General features: G+C 35.8%; 1 protein-coding gene across 1 annotated transcript in view; it reads right to left on the bottom strand.

The window, feature by feature from the left end:
* Positions 1 to 15,657, bottom strand: part of LOC107739047 (protein TANC1-like) — a gene marked incomplete at its 3' end in the record, with an annotated part of 173,052 nt that overhangs the window by 144,700 nt on the left and 12,695 nt on the right. Inside the window, exon 2 of the mRNA XM_016551016.1 lies at positions 4,317 to 4,406. Coding sequence (XP_016406502.1) covers positions 4,317 to 4,374 — 58 coding nt within the window. The remainder of the gene's footprint in view (positions 1 to 4,316; positions 4,407 to 15,657) is intronic.

Here is a 15,657-nt window from a genome sequence, read left to right as displayed (position 1 = left end):
ATATATAGACAGATAGGCTTGACGTCTTTTCCCAAACCTTTTTCCTTTTTCTAATTTTACTAATAAATAAAATAATATCATAAATAATATAATTAGTTCAAACCGATAGGGTGTTTGAGGTGCTCTAGCGCTGTGAATGCTAACTTCCACCATTCAGCTGTTTTCTGAACACCAGAATGCACTCTTTGTGTATGTCCCCAGTTTGCATCTCTGCTTGCTTATTGACTGGCACAAGTGACGGATCCGTCAACCGGTCTGATCCTTTCTTACACTGGCCGCGGGCCATCCTCATTGTCAAGCCCCGCTCTACAGTGTGAGAACATCAGTAATTCAAGACTGAATCTGAGCTCTAAAGCCTTTCAGAACAGCAATATGATATTCAGCAAAGTGAAAAAACAGCCTCCACTCCTCGAATTCAGACAACATGTGCTGCTATTCATCTGGAGTTTGTAGCGCACATGTCCCAGCCGGCCTGGACGTAAATATGGCACTAATTCCCCACCGGGACATCATCAAATGACAAGACAGCAAAGTGATTCCAGCATCAGCCACATCAAGAGCTGACAAAACATGTCATTCCTCATTCAAGGCAACAGCAGAGATGCTGAACGGCCGGAACCATCCCAGTGGGATCGAGAGAGAGGAAACGGATAGACACAAAGGACAGACAGACCTGTGACTTCATGAAGCATTTCCGACTGTGAGACGGGGTGGGATTTCTGTCCTAATAATCAGTGCAACCTAAAAAGCTGACAACTAATATAGCAACAAAGGAAAAGGAACCAGAGGACTAGTTCTAGACTAAATCATTGCACTAAAAGCAAAATGAAAAGTATAAAATATAAGTTTACAAATGTAGGGTGGAAAATGCAGATTTAATTGCAAAATCCAGTCATAAAAATGGAATTGAATGCATAAAGTGCAATGTCACGGAATTTTGGATGAATAAATCAAAAGTGGTGTTGAACAATTAATCAAATTGCGATATGGACTAGTGTGTGTGAATTTTAAAGCGTAAAAAGACTATTTAAATATGAAGTCTGCATGTTCGTCAAGTTCGTCAAAAAAGATTTCATAGGGCCCTAAAAATGTCATTTTTGATTGAATTAACTTTTAATTAACTGTTGTTAAATTGTGTAAGTTTCATGTTTTTAATTAATTAGCCATACCTTTTGATTTCATTTAAAAATTAAAACTGAATCCACAAAAACTAAAAATGAAAAAAAAAAGGAATCCAGAAAAGAGAAAATTTAAAAAAAGGAATTTAAATGAATTAATTCATAGGGCATTAAATATGTAATTTATGCTAAACTTTGAATAAATTGTTGTTACGTTGTGTGAGTTTCATGATTTCAGTTAATTAGACATACCTTTTGATTTCATTTAACCACTAAAACTGGATACAGAAAAATTTAAAATGTAAAAAAAAAAATAGAATCCAGAAAATGTTAATAAAAAATGTAAAAAAAACGGAATTTGGAAAAAAAATAAAACAGAATAGGGCCCTACAAATGTCAAAACTATCAAAAAGGAGTCGAGAAAAATTAAAATAAAAAAAACGGAATTTGGAAAAAAAATAAAACAGAATAGGGCCCTACAAATGTCAACAGCTGCATTTTCAATGAAACCTTACTCCACTTTTGGCGCAAATTCATCTGTTATTTAGTAGAATAGACAAATTAGACAAACACCAACATGGACAGGTTGCGTGACACTGTCATCTTCCAAAACATGAACTACAAAAGATTAAAGAAAACATGGTTTTGCTTCAGTGCCCAGAATTGACATTGGACTTTTAATATATTAAATTTGTATACTAATATATATATTTTTACATTTAATTTACATTGTTTACATATATACAATATGCTCTTTTGGCAACACCAAAACAGCATATTGAATAAAAGCAAACTAACGTGCTTAAACCTGAATATTACCATGAACTGTGCAGGTCCAACTATGAGGATGAGGATGTTGCACAACCTGTCCAGGATGAGATCTGTATAATTTGACAAGCCTCTAGAAGTTACCGATGAAACTGCGCATGGATGCATGACCTTTGACATCAACAACAAAAGATATGTAAAGTGATTTCACTGATATACAGAGTAAGGATGGGCATTTTTGGCTGCAATTTTTCATTTCGATCATCGATAGGTTTCAAAAACGATTAATCGAGTAATCGGGGGCGGGGCTTGTGCGGGGGGCGGGGCATGGCCGTAATGGATATAATGAAAAAATCTGAAGATTGTTATGAAAATGAATGTTAAAAATAAAAATATGACATGAAAACCTGTCTATGAAATCATGAACACGTGATTAGAACGCTGTTAGATTATGATTATGATGCAGCAATGTTATTAATAATGAAGCATCTAAAAGGGAATAGCTGCCTGAGGTGAAGAGTGACTTTATGCCAATAAACTGAAGCCTGTTCTATGACACATCCTATGATATTAATCAGATAACTTAGATACATAACATAGACGTAACATTACAACTAACTTTTGTAGTAATAGCAACTAATTAAGTTGTAGTATTTCCTCAGCGACCAGCACGGATCAGCTCCAGGCATGACGAAGCGGATATCGTCCTCTTTTGGAAGGCCAAACAAAGTAGTTTTGCTTTCACAATGAATCACACAGCGTCTTCACGACATGGCGGCGGCAACAATACTACAGCGAGAATAAAAGTTACGCCTTCTTTCTTTGCGTGAACATTTGGGTGGCGTTATGCAAATCTTCCCACATCGTGACGTAGACATGTGGGGGCGTGTTAGAACGAGCCGTTTTAGGTAGGTGTGGCTGACTCTTAACTTTTATAAAGAATATCTCTTTGGATTTGAGACTTTAGTCTTTGCAACTTTACAAATCTTCTTTATGCACCAAGAGCTTGTAACACTCCAAAGAGAAAGGAAAAATTGAAATCGCATCATATGACCCCTTTAAACTATAAAAGCGGCCCTGGACAGCAACAGATAAAAAAACAGATGTAATGACCTCACATCAACATGTTTTATCATTTTACAGGTGTCAATTATCTAAAGCTAGAGAATGATCTCAGGGAATGACACTTGTCTGAACTCTGGGGCTCTGTTCTAGTGAGCTAAGATGCTGTCTAGATAGTCAGCTGCCTACTAAAGCAACTTCATAAATGAAACAGTATCTAAAATAACTGATCTGTGTTATAGAAAAAGCACTCCTCACATGAAGCAAACAGGTGACTTGACTCACAATCAATTTCAACTGAGTTTGACGTTCACATGTTTTTAAGATAACGGTGAAATACTCGAATAAGCATAAAAAATACATAACATACAATTCTCAAGCCTCATATACCATTTTACGTTTTTCTAGTTTTCAAATGTCGTTAATGTATGTTTTATTTCAATCTGAATATCTATCATCAAAATATTATTTTTTAACATTTTAAAACTACAATAGTCTAAATAAATAAAACACCGAAATGAACAAAAACCTTGAACATGAACATTTCAATATTTTTTGTATGAAAATTATGAAAAAAATCATTACGAAAGTTTATTAGTTTTTAAATAGGATATAAGTTATATTTCTCATCTGCAATTTTAGATCTGCAAAAGAGACATGCAATGTTCCCTATTGATTTGTCCACCATCATAATTATGCTCCCTAACTTTTGAAAGAGCCTTAAATGTTCCCTATAATGCCTTAAAATGCTGCCTACATAGGCAGCTCACTAGGTTTCGAGCAGAGCCGCTGTGTTTGGGTCTTCTATCCTAATTCTTGCTCAATCACCATAAATATTTCCATAGCAACATCCCATGATCCCAGGGAATTCAAGGGTACACATACACACTCATCTCCTCCTAATTCTCCCGGAGCGTTCAGCGCTCTTGCACACCTGTTTCCACAACAGTGCCATAAACCAGAGACCACATCATAAATCGCAGTAAATAAATCCTACACTTTGATCAGGTACATGCTGACATTTCTCTGATGCATATCAGCCACATGACAACATCAGCAAACCTCGGGCTTTCCCAAGTGATCTTGTTCATGCAACGCCGCAATTAGTACATATTTACAAGTCTAATATCTTCTGATGGGCTTTATGTGGTGTGAATCAACAAATTAGCTGCAAAACGACTCATTTAAAAGCAGGACATCAAAGAAGAGACTGTGACGTCATCTTTAAAGAAATGGTATTTCCAAAGCAGAAAAGCTACTAAATTTAGGTGAAGTGTCACGATTTCCAGACCCATAAATCACAAGTGTAAAATTCTCTGACTTGTTCATGACCGAAGCGGATACAGAATCAGTTTCATGTGTTCATACCTGCATCCTTCTTGTTTTTCCCGCCATCTCTGCTCTTCTTCAGCACGGCCTTGAACATGGCGTGTCTCCAGGAATCCCTTCACGACTACGCTGTGGAAACACGAGAGATTTTTCACATGAAGCAGCAGGTTCGTACGCAGTTGGTTTGGTAAAATCAGAAGTTCTTGCAGTCTAGAGTTACACTCCACCCGAGAGAAAATTCTCCACAGAGACCTTTGAAATGCATACTGTATGTCAGGGCTTCTTTGACTATTTGACTACATGCTCTTTAAATCCCAGGGGGTGACTTTTATTAAAACTATCAGATTCACACTTTCTTTAATGGAGGTCACATTGCTTGTATCATCGCAAAATGTAAACTATATCATTGCCCAGCTCTGATCTGTTAAGTGCAGCTATAAGGCATGAAGATATTATAAACATTAACATCGTAATCTTCTTTAAAGCTGCTTTGAAACATTTGACTTTAAACTTACACTGCAAAAAAAACTGCGGTATAGAAACAATTTTCACTCAGAAATTGCTAGTGAGTTTTACAAAGCAAGCAATACATTGAATTAAATGTGAAATATTGAAGTAGAAAAACTGATATAGTATTTTCTTCTCAAAGTACTCCAATAATCTGTTTTATTCATAACTTTGAAAAATCTTTTTTTTACAGTGTAGAAACTTCTTAGCATGCATTCATTGTTTACTTTTGCTACTTGCCAAATGTCTTTAATGTATTTTTTACAAAGACTTTTAATCTTAAAATTTGAATATTTATGATAAAATAAAGACTAACAATCTAAACAAAAAACTAAAATAAACAAACCTTAAACATAAACATTTTCAATATTTTAGTGTGAAAATGTTGGTGGGGGGGAAATGTACAAAGTTTACACAAATTATGAAAAGTTCTTCAGTTGTGGCATCGTTTCCAAGATGACCAACAATTCTGTCACTTTCTTAAATTAATGTACTGGTTATGAAGGGAATATTTTGATTGTACATCATTTCCAATTAAAATTAATTAAGGTGAATGGCTTGTTGCATCCTCATTTGCAAATCACTTTGGATAACAGTATCAGCTAAATGAATAAATGCAAATGTAACGCAAGTAATTTTACCAAATGTCATTCCCACAACAGAATGTTATCAGACACAGTTGATATTTGAAGATGTGATAGAAAAGTGATGGTTTAGAACCAAAAACGACAAAACCAACAGAATGATTGTGTGATGCATGTTCAGTATGTCTACATTATTAACAGACAAATCAAATAAACGAGTGTGTGTGAAGAGTGCGTTTCAAGAGTCCACAGGGCCAAAAGTGCTCATAGTTGAAGAAATGTATTTTAAAAATAATGTATAAAAAAGAACCTAATCCAAATAACTTCTTGTATAATTTATTTCTCCATTTGGCCAAATTCTGGGATTTTTCCCACAGTCCACCCACTCTAATGTGTGATCACTGGTGGGCCAGCATGGAAAGAATTCTTCAATATTTGCACAGAGCGGCTCTGCTCCGCTATCTTGTTATTCCGGAAAACAAGCTGTTGGATTCCCAGCATTCCACATTTAATTGATGCTAAACGGATTAATTTGGGATTCCCGTGCCACTTGTCATGATAGCGCTGAGGTTCCTTCACCTCTCACATGTTATTTCAATATTAGCAACACGGGTCAAACGCATTACAATACGTCTATTTATCTGGTTAGAGTGTTTCTGCACTGTAAATTTCACTCAGGGTGCTATGGAAACCTGTTTCTGCCAAAGAATTTAAAAAAATATGAAAGGTAATTATGACTCACAATTACAATGATGAGTCATGATGATTTTTTTCCTCATAGTTTACATCTTGCAATTCTGACTTTTTTTTCAGAATTGTGCATCATAAGCTTGCAATTGCAAGTTTACATCTCGCTATTTTGACCTTTTTTTATCAGCAGATGAGTTTATATCTCACAATTCTAACTTTTATCTCAGAATTCTAAACTTCCATATTGCAACGTTGACTTTTTTTTCTCTGAGTGTAAAATTCTGTTTTTATTTTTCCACAAAATAAAAATGAAGTAATTGCAACCTTTTATCTCACAATTCTGCCTTTTTCTTGCAATTGCAAGTTTACATCTCACAATTTTTTTCAGCTTATATCATATTTCTAAGTTTATATCTTGCAATTCTGACTTTTTTCCTCAAATTCTCACTTTTTTCTTAGAATTCTGAGTTTACGCCGCAATTATCAATTATCTCACAATTCTCCCTCACAAATCTGTTTATATCTTACAGTTCAGTTTATATCTCACAATTATAACTTTTTTTCTTGCAACACTGAGAAAAAAAGTCAGAATTGCAACAAAAATGTCAGAATTGTGAGAAAAAGATCAAAAGTAGCAATTTTTTTTTTTAATCTTGTGGCAGAAACAAGCTTCCATATGGTACATCCTGCAGCTAGTGTGTGTAAACAGGCAGATGACTAAATAAAAACACACCAGGTTTGTGCAACATTATTATTACCACAATAGTATTTCCTTTCAATAGAAAAATTAATGCTTCACATTATTTGATCTCATATTTTGTTCTATTTGATTTGTTTTTGTACTACAAATGTGTTACGTTATGTGTTTTTGTTGTATTTTGAAATTTGTTTTTATGTTCTTCCTATTCTCTTTGTGTGTCTTTTGAGTTACTAGATCGTCGCTGATTTGCCAATTGTGGCGCCGCCTGTCAGCGGTTCTTGGACGCTCAGCTAGCAGTATTTGTATTTTATCTTTGTATGTTTATTTTATTTATTTATTTTCTGAGGTTAATTCTATTGATTTATGTTATAGATTGATTTTGTTTGTTGTTTTGGGCCTTGGGTATTTCTGAAGCTCAGTACCACTTAGTGACTGTTTCTCATCATTTCTTAAATAAATTGAAACTTTCAATTTATGGTGTTTTCTTTGGTTTCATTTTTGGTGTGACAGCTTGATGAGAGTCTTTATTCGTTTTATTGCGTCTTACCCCTAGCGGACGTAAAAAACGATATTCTCATCACCTCCTCTGAGAAAACAGCCTTGCTACAAAGACTAGAAGAGTGAAAAATAAAGTGTGCCTGACAGCTCTGCTCAGATGAGACGAGACAAGGTGAGGGGTCCGAACCTGGAGCCGTGCTGAACTCACAGCGGACGCCACAGCACTGAGATCAAGCATGAAAAAAGCCTGCAGGTCCCTCCCCAGGAGGCGAGCGGGCGGTCCGATCCGCATCGATCGCAGCTCTTGGATGAAGAAGACCTGCTGCGGCCTCATCCATAGTGAGAAGTCAAAAGTTGAGGAGAGAGACCCTCGACATGTAGTACAGAAACCAAGTTGAAAAGAAACACTGGACCCCACAAGAGGTAAACAAACTGGGCTCACACTGCTGATCTGGCTCAAAACTGGCATCTGCAAGCAGCTTTGTTGTTGAGTTTAACTTGAAAGGGTCAAAGAGTACAAAAAAAACATTGTAAATAAGCTTGAATATTATTACAGACAGCTTGTACAGCACAAAACTTATGAAACAAAAATCTCAGAGTTAAGATGTAAATGCAATCAATTATTTACAATCACACAATCCTTCCACTTACAGTTTCAAACATTAAAAGAAGAAATATACTTTACGCAAATTAAACAATGCAGATGCCAATGCTTAACCAGCATATTGGACAAATTGTTTGTGCCAGTAACAAACCTCGTTATTAAAATAAATTAACTTCAAATGTCTGTGACTCTGTGCCATTAAATCGCAAATTTAATTATATAGATTAACTAACTAACTTAAAGATGATTTTTCAAAATGTTACACGCTTCCACCCTGAATGCAACTTGCATCAATTTTTTTAGTAAATCAACATTGTTACAAATTCTAGAACTTAACTATTGCTCATTGTTATTTTACAATGCATTAATGCATTAACTAATGCATTAACTAACTTAGTATACAAATGTTAATGTAAAAATGTGTTGCAATAAGTACAAAATACCTTTAACTAAGACTAATTAATGCTATTAAAATCTATATCAGGCACGCGATCAGCCAAAGACAAAAATGAAGGAAAAAATAAAGAAATAGGCTATACCACCAAAATAATACCTATTATTTTACTATAAAATGTAAAAAAAAATTAAAATAATAACAATATTTATTATTAGAAATATTTTACTATAAACATTTAAAATCAATCATAAAAATATTAATAAAATTATTATTTTACAGAACAACAGTAAAATTACAATAGTAACATTTATGTTTTTATTTATATTTTCACAGATTTATGCAATTCACATGGGTTATACTTTTCAGATCGTAAAATATGGGGGGAAAAAAATCACATCCCTGCTATATAGACTGCTATAAGTATTACATTAAAGAAAATGAAAAATAAAGTGAACAACTGAGTGTTTGTGTGGATTAGATGTTCATAATAATTTATCAAAACACACTCAAGACAAACTCTGATCTGTGATCTGTCTGCGTTTGAGTTTTTCCATCCTGGCATTTGCTCCTGTTACAGGATAGTGAAGTGAGCCTCCTAAAACACTCAAATGTGCAGCACATGCAAGCAATTACAGCAGCACGTCTCATTCCAGACGAGCTCTCTCATTCCATCCATCTCTGAAGCAGCAGCTCTGAAATGGATGAGATGAGAGAACAGGAATTCTGCCACCTTCACAATCCATATAAGTAAAGCTGGGCGACATATGACAAAAAAAATACTTTGAGTTATTTTTCAGCCTTTTGACAATCTTTGATATTTATGCATCCTACTCAGAAAAGGCTTGAAAGAGGGAGAATTCTTTAAAAAAATCTGGAATCTTTCCACAAAAAAAAAAAAAACCCCAGTAGATTCAAAACATTGTATAGTAAAACACAGTAAAAATTGCAAAATAATCAAGCCATGTTTTTCCACAGTGTTCTTTATCAAAAGGAATATTAATATTTCATTATTTTCAAATACATGCACCAATATAGCAATACAAACAGCCATATTTGCACATATTTTTTACATTTTATTATATAAAAAATGCCACAAAGAGATTTTGGTAAACATTTTTGAGTGATGCTTTAAATAAATCATTGAATCTGAGTTTTAAATCAATTTAGTGAAACAGACAGTTAGAAAAGATTCATGGAAATTAATTAAACTAAACTTCAATTCTGATTTTTGTTATTGAATATATTTACAAAGAGATTTTGGTAAACATTTTTGAGTGATGCTTTAAATAAATCATTGAATCTGAGTTTTAAATCAATTTAGTGAAACAGACAGTTAATGGCTGCAATATAACAAAGAGTGAAAAATTTAAGGGGGTCTGAATACTTTCCGTACCCACTGTACATATTAATAGCAGGGCTCAACGCTAAGGATTTTTTCTACCGGCCTGGTCTGGCTAGTGGTTCAAATTTTTACTTGCTCTGCCAATAGTTTCATTGGCCCTGCCACAGAAAAAAATTAAATAGTTGCTGTTATCATTGTTTTTGACCCATGTTGTCTTTTATTCTAATAAATAAGCTTATATGACACCAACATTTTAGATACCAATTGTGACGAGTGGGGGTGTGGCCGAGAGCCGTGGGAACGGAGCGAGGCCGGTGGAGTAATTGATAATGAGCGAAACCTGCACCACTCACCGGTCTCGAGTCCCACGGGGGAGCTCCGGAAGGATAAAAGGAGGAGCTACGACAGTGGGACTCGAGACCGGTGAGTGGTGCAGATGTCGCTCATTATTAATTACTCCACCGGCCTCGCTCCGTTCCCACGGCTCTCAGCCACGCCACCACTCGTCACACCAATTAAATTACAAATTTTACAATTCTCGATTCCAATTTCGATAACACAGCAAAACCTACGACAACTACAAATTTGTGGTTAAAAGTATATACATTTTTATTTTTTTTAGAAAATGACAGATGGTTTGAAACTTTGGCTAGATAAGACTCTTATTCCTCGGCTGGGATCGTGTCGAGCCCTTTGAAGCTGCATTGAAACTGCAATTTGGACCTTCAGCCCGTTGGTCCCCATTGAAGTCCATTATATGGAGAAAAATCCTGGAATGTTCTCCTCAAAAACCTTAAATTCTTTGCGACTGAAGAAAGACATGAACATCTTGGATATAAATTAGGGGTCGACCGATATGTGTTTTTCAGGGCCAATGCCGATACCGATTATTATGGATCAAGTAGACCGATAACCGATATTTTGAACCGATATATATGTCTGGTGTAAAAATTAAAATGAATGTCAAAATGAAGAAAAACACTGGCTCTGACAAAAACTGCCTTCCCTGGTGTTGGTTGAGTGTAGTACTCCCACACTGCACTTCTTACTCTTGTCTTCCTCTGTGCATCCATCTACAATAAGGGTAATATAAAGAGAGAGTTAAAAGTGGGGCCACTGTATGCTTCATGATTAAACCTATGAATACTGTACTACAGCTAAAGAGAATGAGTTTGCATATACAGTATATGCCTCCACAAACGAGTGTACGTCTGTGGGAAACACTGCAGTTTTACTCAAATGAAACAGTCAAATCCTCATGAAGTGACTCTCAGAGGGAGTCAGAGCAGTTCTGGAGATGTTGTTCATGTATTTATGTCCTCATGTAGTGAGAGACGACAGAAGCTGAAATCACCGCGAGCGTCGCACACTTTGTAGAAAACAAAACCGCGCGTCTGTGCCATTTACATACACAGAGACACGCAGAACATGCAGGATTCATTTTTAAATAGTATTTTTGCGCCTTAATATTTACAGATACTAGTCCAGATCACTGCAGCAGCTCCAGTTAGCAAGCGCTTTCGGAGTGAGAGTGAATTCGCATTGATTGGTCGGACTCGTGACGCCCAACAAATCAAATGGGCGGTGGGCGGAGATTGCTTTAGGCCACAGAGTGGTGAGTTCTGACAGGCAGCATCAGAGCCAAATAGCGCATTTTAAAATTAAGTTATTTTATCTGCGAATCGGTTTTGAAAATGTCCGATAATCATAAAAATGCTTAATATCGGCGCCGATAATCGGTCAACCCCTAATATAAATGGAAATTTTTATTCTGGAAGTGAACTAATCCTTTAAAAAATTAAAAAACCTTTAAAAACCCTGCCTTGGTCGACCGCTGGGTCCAGAGCAGATTCAAGGTCAGGAGTTTCTGAAGGGTCTGAAGACTGAACCATAAAAGCTGATAGCAAAAGGTCCACAAGTCCTGTCATCGCTTCCCTCACATCTGATCCAACCCAGGAATGAAATTAAATCAGCATGTGGTGCTCTGACTGAACAAAGACTTCAGCAGAAAAATCTCAAGCGTGCAAAATGAAGATGCCATGTCCTGAGGAATGGAAAAAAAATCACAGGGCAGTTCCACCGGACTATCTCCACAGGAATGAGCATGTGGCAGGGGTACAGGTAGTCTGGGCTCTATAAAGCTGCTTTATCTCACTATTGTTCTAATGGGGGTCTTGCTGCTCCAATGACTCAGCTATCTGCATTATCTCTCCAAAGCCGACCCTCGGTGGGCCTCTCAGCACCCCATTAAAGACTGAAGCAGCCACTAAACAGCAGAGCAAAGAAAACACCCTGGTTTAAAGGTGAAGTTTATCATTTTAGCACCACTAGTGGTGCAAAACGGAGCTGCAAAATGAACTGTTTTCAAACAGGTTTCCCAAATTGATTCAGAAATGTCAGGCCGATTAAACAAACAGTAATATTTTGAAAGTGTTGCCGTGCGTAAACTCTTCAGGACCAAAATGATGTTACTGCTCAGAAGTTGCACTTTCATAGCTCAGGAAACTTTTTGTTCTCAGTAATATTTCATTACAAATAAAAATAAAATAAAATTAATCAAAATTAAAATTAAAATAAAAATTTAAAATTTAATTAAATAAAAAAAATATAATAACAAAAACAGACCTGTATAACAAAAATGTTGGATATTTATTAGCCACTATTAAATTTTTTATTGTGGATGTTTATTTTTGACTATTTCTAACTAAACCTAACCTAACTAAGCTAGGTTATATAAAATATTTAACTCTTTAAAATTAAGGATGGGCGATATGGACTTAAAACTATATCACAATATTTTCTGGTATTTATTGCAATAATGATATCAATGACGATAATTCATATGCATCCACTGAGAGACAAAAAAACTCCTGTTTCTTTAGAGAGAAGTATTATCTTTACTATTTTTTACCAAAAATAGACTAGGTTGGTATTACTGGTAACGCCCGCGAAAACATCATATCCGTTTATACCGTGCAGGAAAACAAACTAATTAACGCGCGGAGACCTTCTTAGGCGCTTGCTCTTTACTCTTTGTAATGATTACGATTGATTTTTGCTTGGTGCAATGCCAAAAAGTTGCTGTGTGGCGTTCTGCACCTCTAATAAGTTAAAAAACCCTGATTTGAAGTTTTATATACTGCCCAATAAACAGACAGAGCGGCAAAGAGAAAAGTAGTTATGGAAATACAACGTATGAAACATATCAAGCTTAATATTCATATGCACTCCAGACTCTTCTCATGCCTAAAATCACTTAAGCATCACAACATTGATCTGACAATTATGCATGTTAATTTAAGAGAAAATAATAAAGACATTTAATATAGTGTATTTATTTATTATCACCCACACCCAAATTAGCCAGAATTTCAATATCAGTGCATCCCTATGGAAAACATCACACATTTCACTGTTTATTTTATTTAATATTTATTAAATAGCCTAAAAGAGTAAAGTCTTTCCCGGGTTTCTGCAATCATTTTTTAAGAACACCTGTGATTGTTGTAGAAACACTTGTTTCTAACTAGTCCAGAATAGTCAAAGATCTTGTTTCCATGTCACATTTCTACCCCACCTCAAAAACACACTATACAGCTATACAATAGCAGGTTGAAGGGTTGACGGTTGCAATAGCAGAGCGCTGTGCAGGAAGCGGACGTGGCATTGTTCTGCTGATCGCCTCTGGCTCGTTCCACTCACACACTGAAGCGTCAGAGCGCAGATGAGTCCTCCAGACTCTCACAATTACAGCAGGTCAATCTCAAGCCGCCGCCAAGATCCACTTATTTACACACTTTTTCATTCTCTCGCTCTCCAAGCAACTCTTTTCAATGAGCTATTCGACATGAATGATTCCTCAGAGTTCGTCTCCGGTGTCATGACAACCACAAAACCAACAGAGTCAGGCCTGCTTCTGTGACCGGGTCACACTACTAAACTGTGAATTTTCATATGCCAATCACAGGGTTTCTGCAGGTTTTATGAAGGTACATTTAAGACCTTTTTAAGACTAAGTAAAGAATAATTAAGGAATAAATTAAATGGAACACAATACATCAATATGGTTGCTAAACGTAAATGTCTTCTATTAGAAACACTTCAAAGTTTCAAAAGAATTTCAAACAGAACCCTTTCATTTCAATTCACTTTACAATATAAGTTTAAAGCTTCAATATCTCTGCTCCCAAGCACTAGAATATGATAATTTTACTGTACCTTCTGATCATTCAGCAAAAAAAAAGTTTTTATTAGTATTTTAGTAAAACTTTGTAAAAAATAGTATATTAGTAAAACTTTTAAGATGCTTAAATCAAGATACATTTACTTGAGAAGCAAGCAACAGATCATTTTTCTTGCTGCATAATTTCAGAAAACAAGACACGCGAATGAAATGTTTAACCGGCAAGGCTTAACACTAGAACCGCCACGGGGTAGATTTTACCCGTGGCTGTTTTTAAAATGTACATAAAATATTTGTAATAAAATATTCAAGTCTCCCACTCACTGACTTTTACTAAAATTGTGTGATTTACCCTGTTGTTAAAAACTGGTTAGATAAAACCAGATCAAAAAACGGGGCATTTATACCTGTAAGCGTCAGCGCGGGTCAAATTTACCCGCTATATAATGCCTGTATGTTCGCGCTGTCATTTTCGTGCTGCTTATGTTTTAACATTGTACATTGCTAGGCAACACCTTTCACTCACTAAATTAGCGGTTATCAGTTTCATAAATAACATCCTATGCAATGTGGTGAAGTATTATTGCTCATTATTGTCTATAGGCTATTTTAGTAATTTAAATAACATAGGTAATCTTAATATATTGATTAATGACATTGTATTATAATAGCCTGTTACACCACCTAAATATGTATTTACTTCCTTCTAATTCTCGTTGTCAGCGCACACAAAAAAGTTTTGAACATAAAACAACAGAGCAAAAATATAGTTGATGACTATAGACATAATCATTTCATGACTCTAGACACTTCTTTGTGAAGACAGTAGCATAATACAGTGAAATAATATGTTCTTTAGCCATTCAGAAACAGCTGTTATGTGCGTGGGTAAAATTTACCCGCTGGCGGTTTTAGGTATACAGCGACCTCTGGTGGTTCTAGTGTTAAAGAGCAGGTCATATCCTTCTTCAATAACGATAGAAAAAATTTTCGATATAGCGCACTATATAGACACGTGCTATTAGTGACGCAGACAGCACACACAAACACGAACACATGCTGAAATGAGTGCTGTGCCTGCCTGTGATGAGGAGATTGTGAATAAGAAAAATATTAGTCGAATTTAAAATAAACATTTGCATTTGAATGTTGGGTGTGCATCAGGAAGCGTCATCAGTGGCGCGCGAGATGCGGTGATGATGATGTAAGTGACGTTGCATTTTAATGTTTTGTTAGTCTAGCCCAGGGATTTTCAACCTTTTTCAACCCAGGGGGGCGCCAGCACCTGTCAAGGGGGTGTGAGCATCAGTTAATTCAGAGACATTCCCTTGAGCATTTATGAATATGAGTTAGCAAATCTTTAGCCATCCACTAGGGGGCAATCTGACTCCGAGTGAAATTCACGAGTGAAATTAGACAAACTTGGGGGGGCCCATGTCCTAAAAGGTTGAAAACCCCTGGTCTAGCCCACGAGACGCGCAGTTGCTGCGTTATTCATTTAAAATATTAGAGAAATATAGAAGCTCAATGTGGAGAAGATCTTGATTAGGTGAAAACCAAAACCAAGCCATTCACACAGAACGCATATTCAGCACATTTTTTTAGACGGAAAAAATTACTGCTGCACACGCGTCACACAAGAGATGTATAGAAAGCCATGCAAAGTTAAAACAGTTTAAACTTTTAGAAAACACGTCACGAATTTGAGGAGGTTTATTCCTTTTCACTGCGTCTCATATGTTTTTAAATGCAATCTGTGTGAATGGCGCTTCGGCTCTTTGTATTAAGCAATGCACAAATACATGATGCTGTTTTGTTCATAATTATTTATGCAATTTACGAAATTATATTAGATTTTTATGAGTTAATTTAGAC

Source organism: Sinocyclocheilus rhinocerous, unplaced genomic scaffold (genome assembly GCF_001515625.1).
Source record: "Sinocyclocheilus rhinocerous isolate Xijiao unplaced genomic scaffold, SAMN03320098_v1.1 scaffold1096, whole genome shotgun sequence".
In the NCBI taxonomy this organism is placed as follows: Eukaryota; Metazoa; Chordata; class Actinopteri; order Cypriniformes; family Cyprinidae; genus Sinocyclocheilus; species Sinocyclocheilus rhinocerous.
Note: the sequence above shows the minus strand (reverse complement) of the source record. Positions and strands in the feature narration are given on the sequence as shown.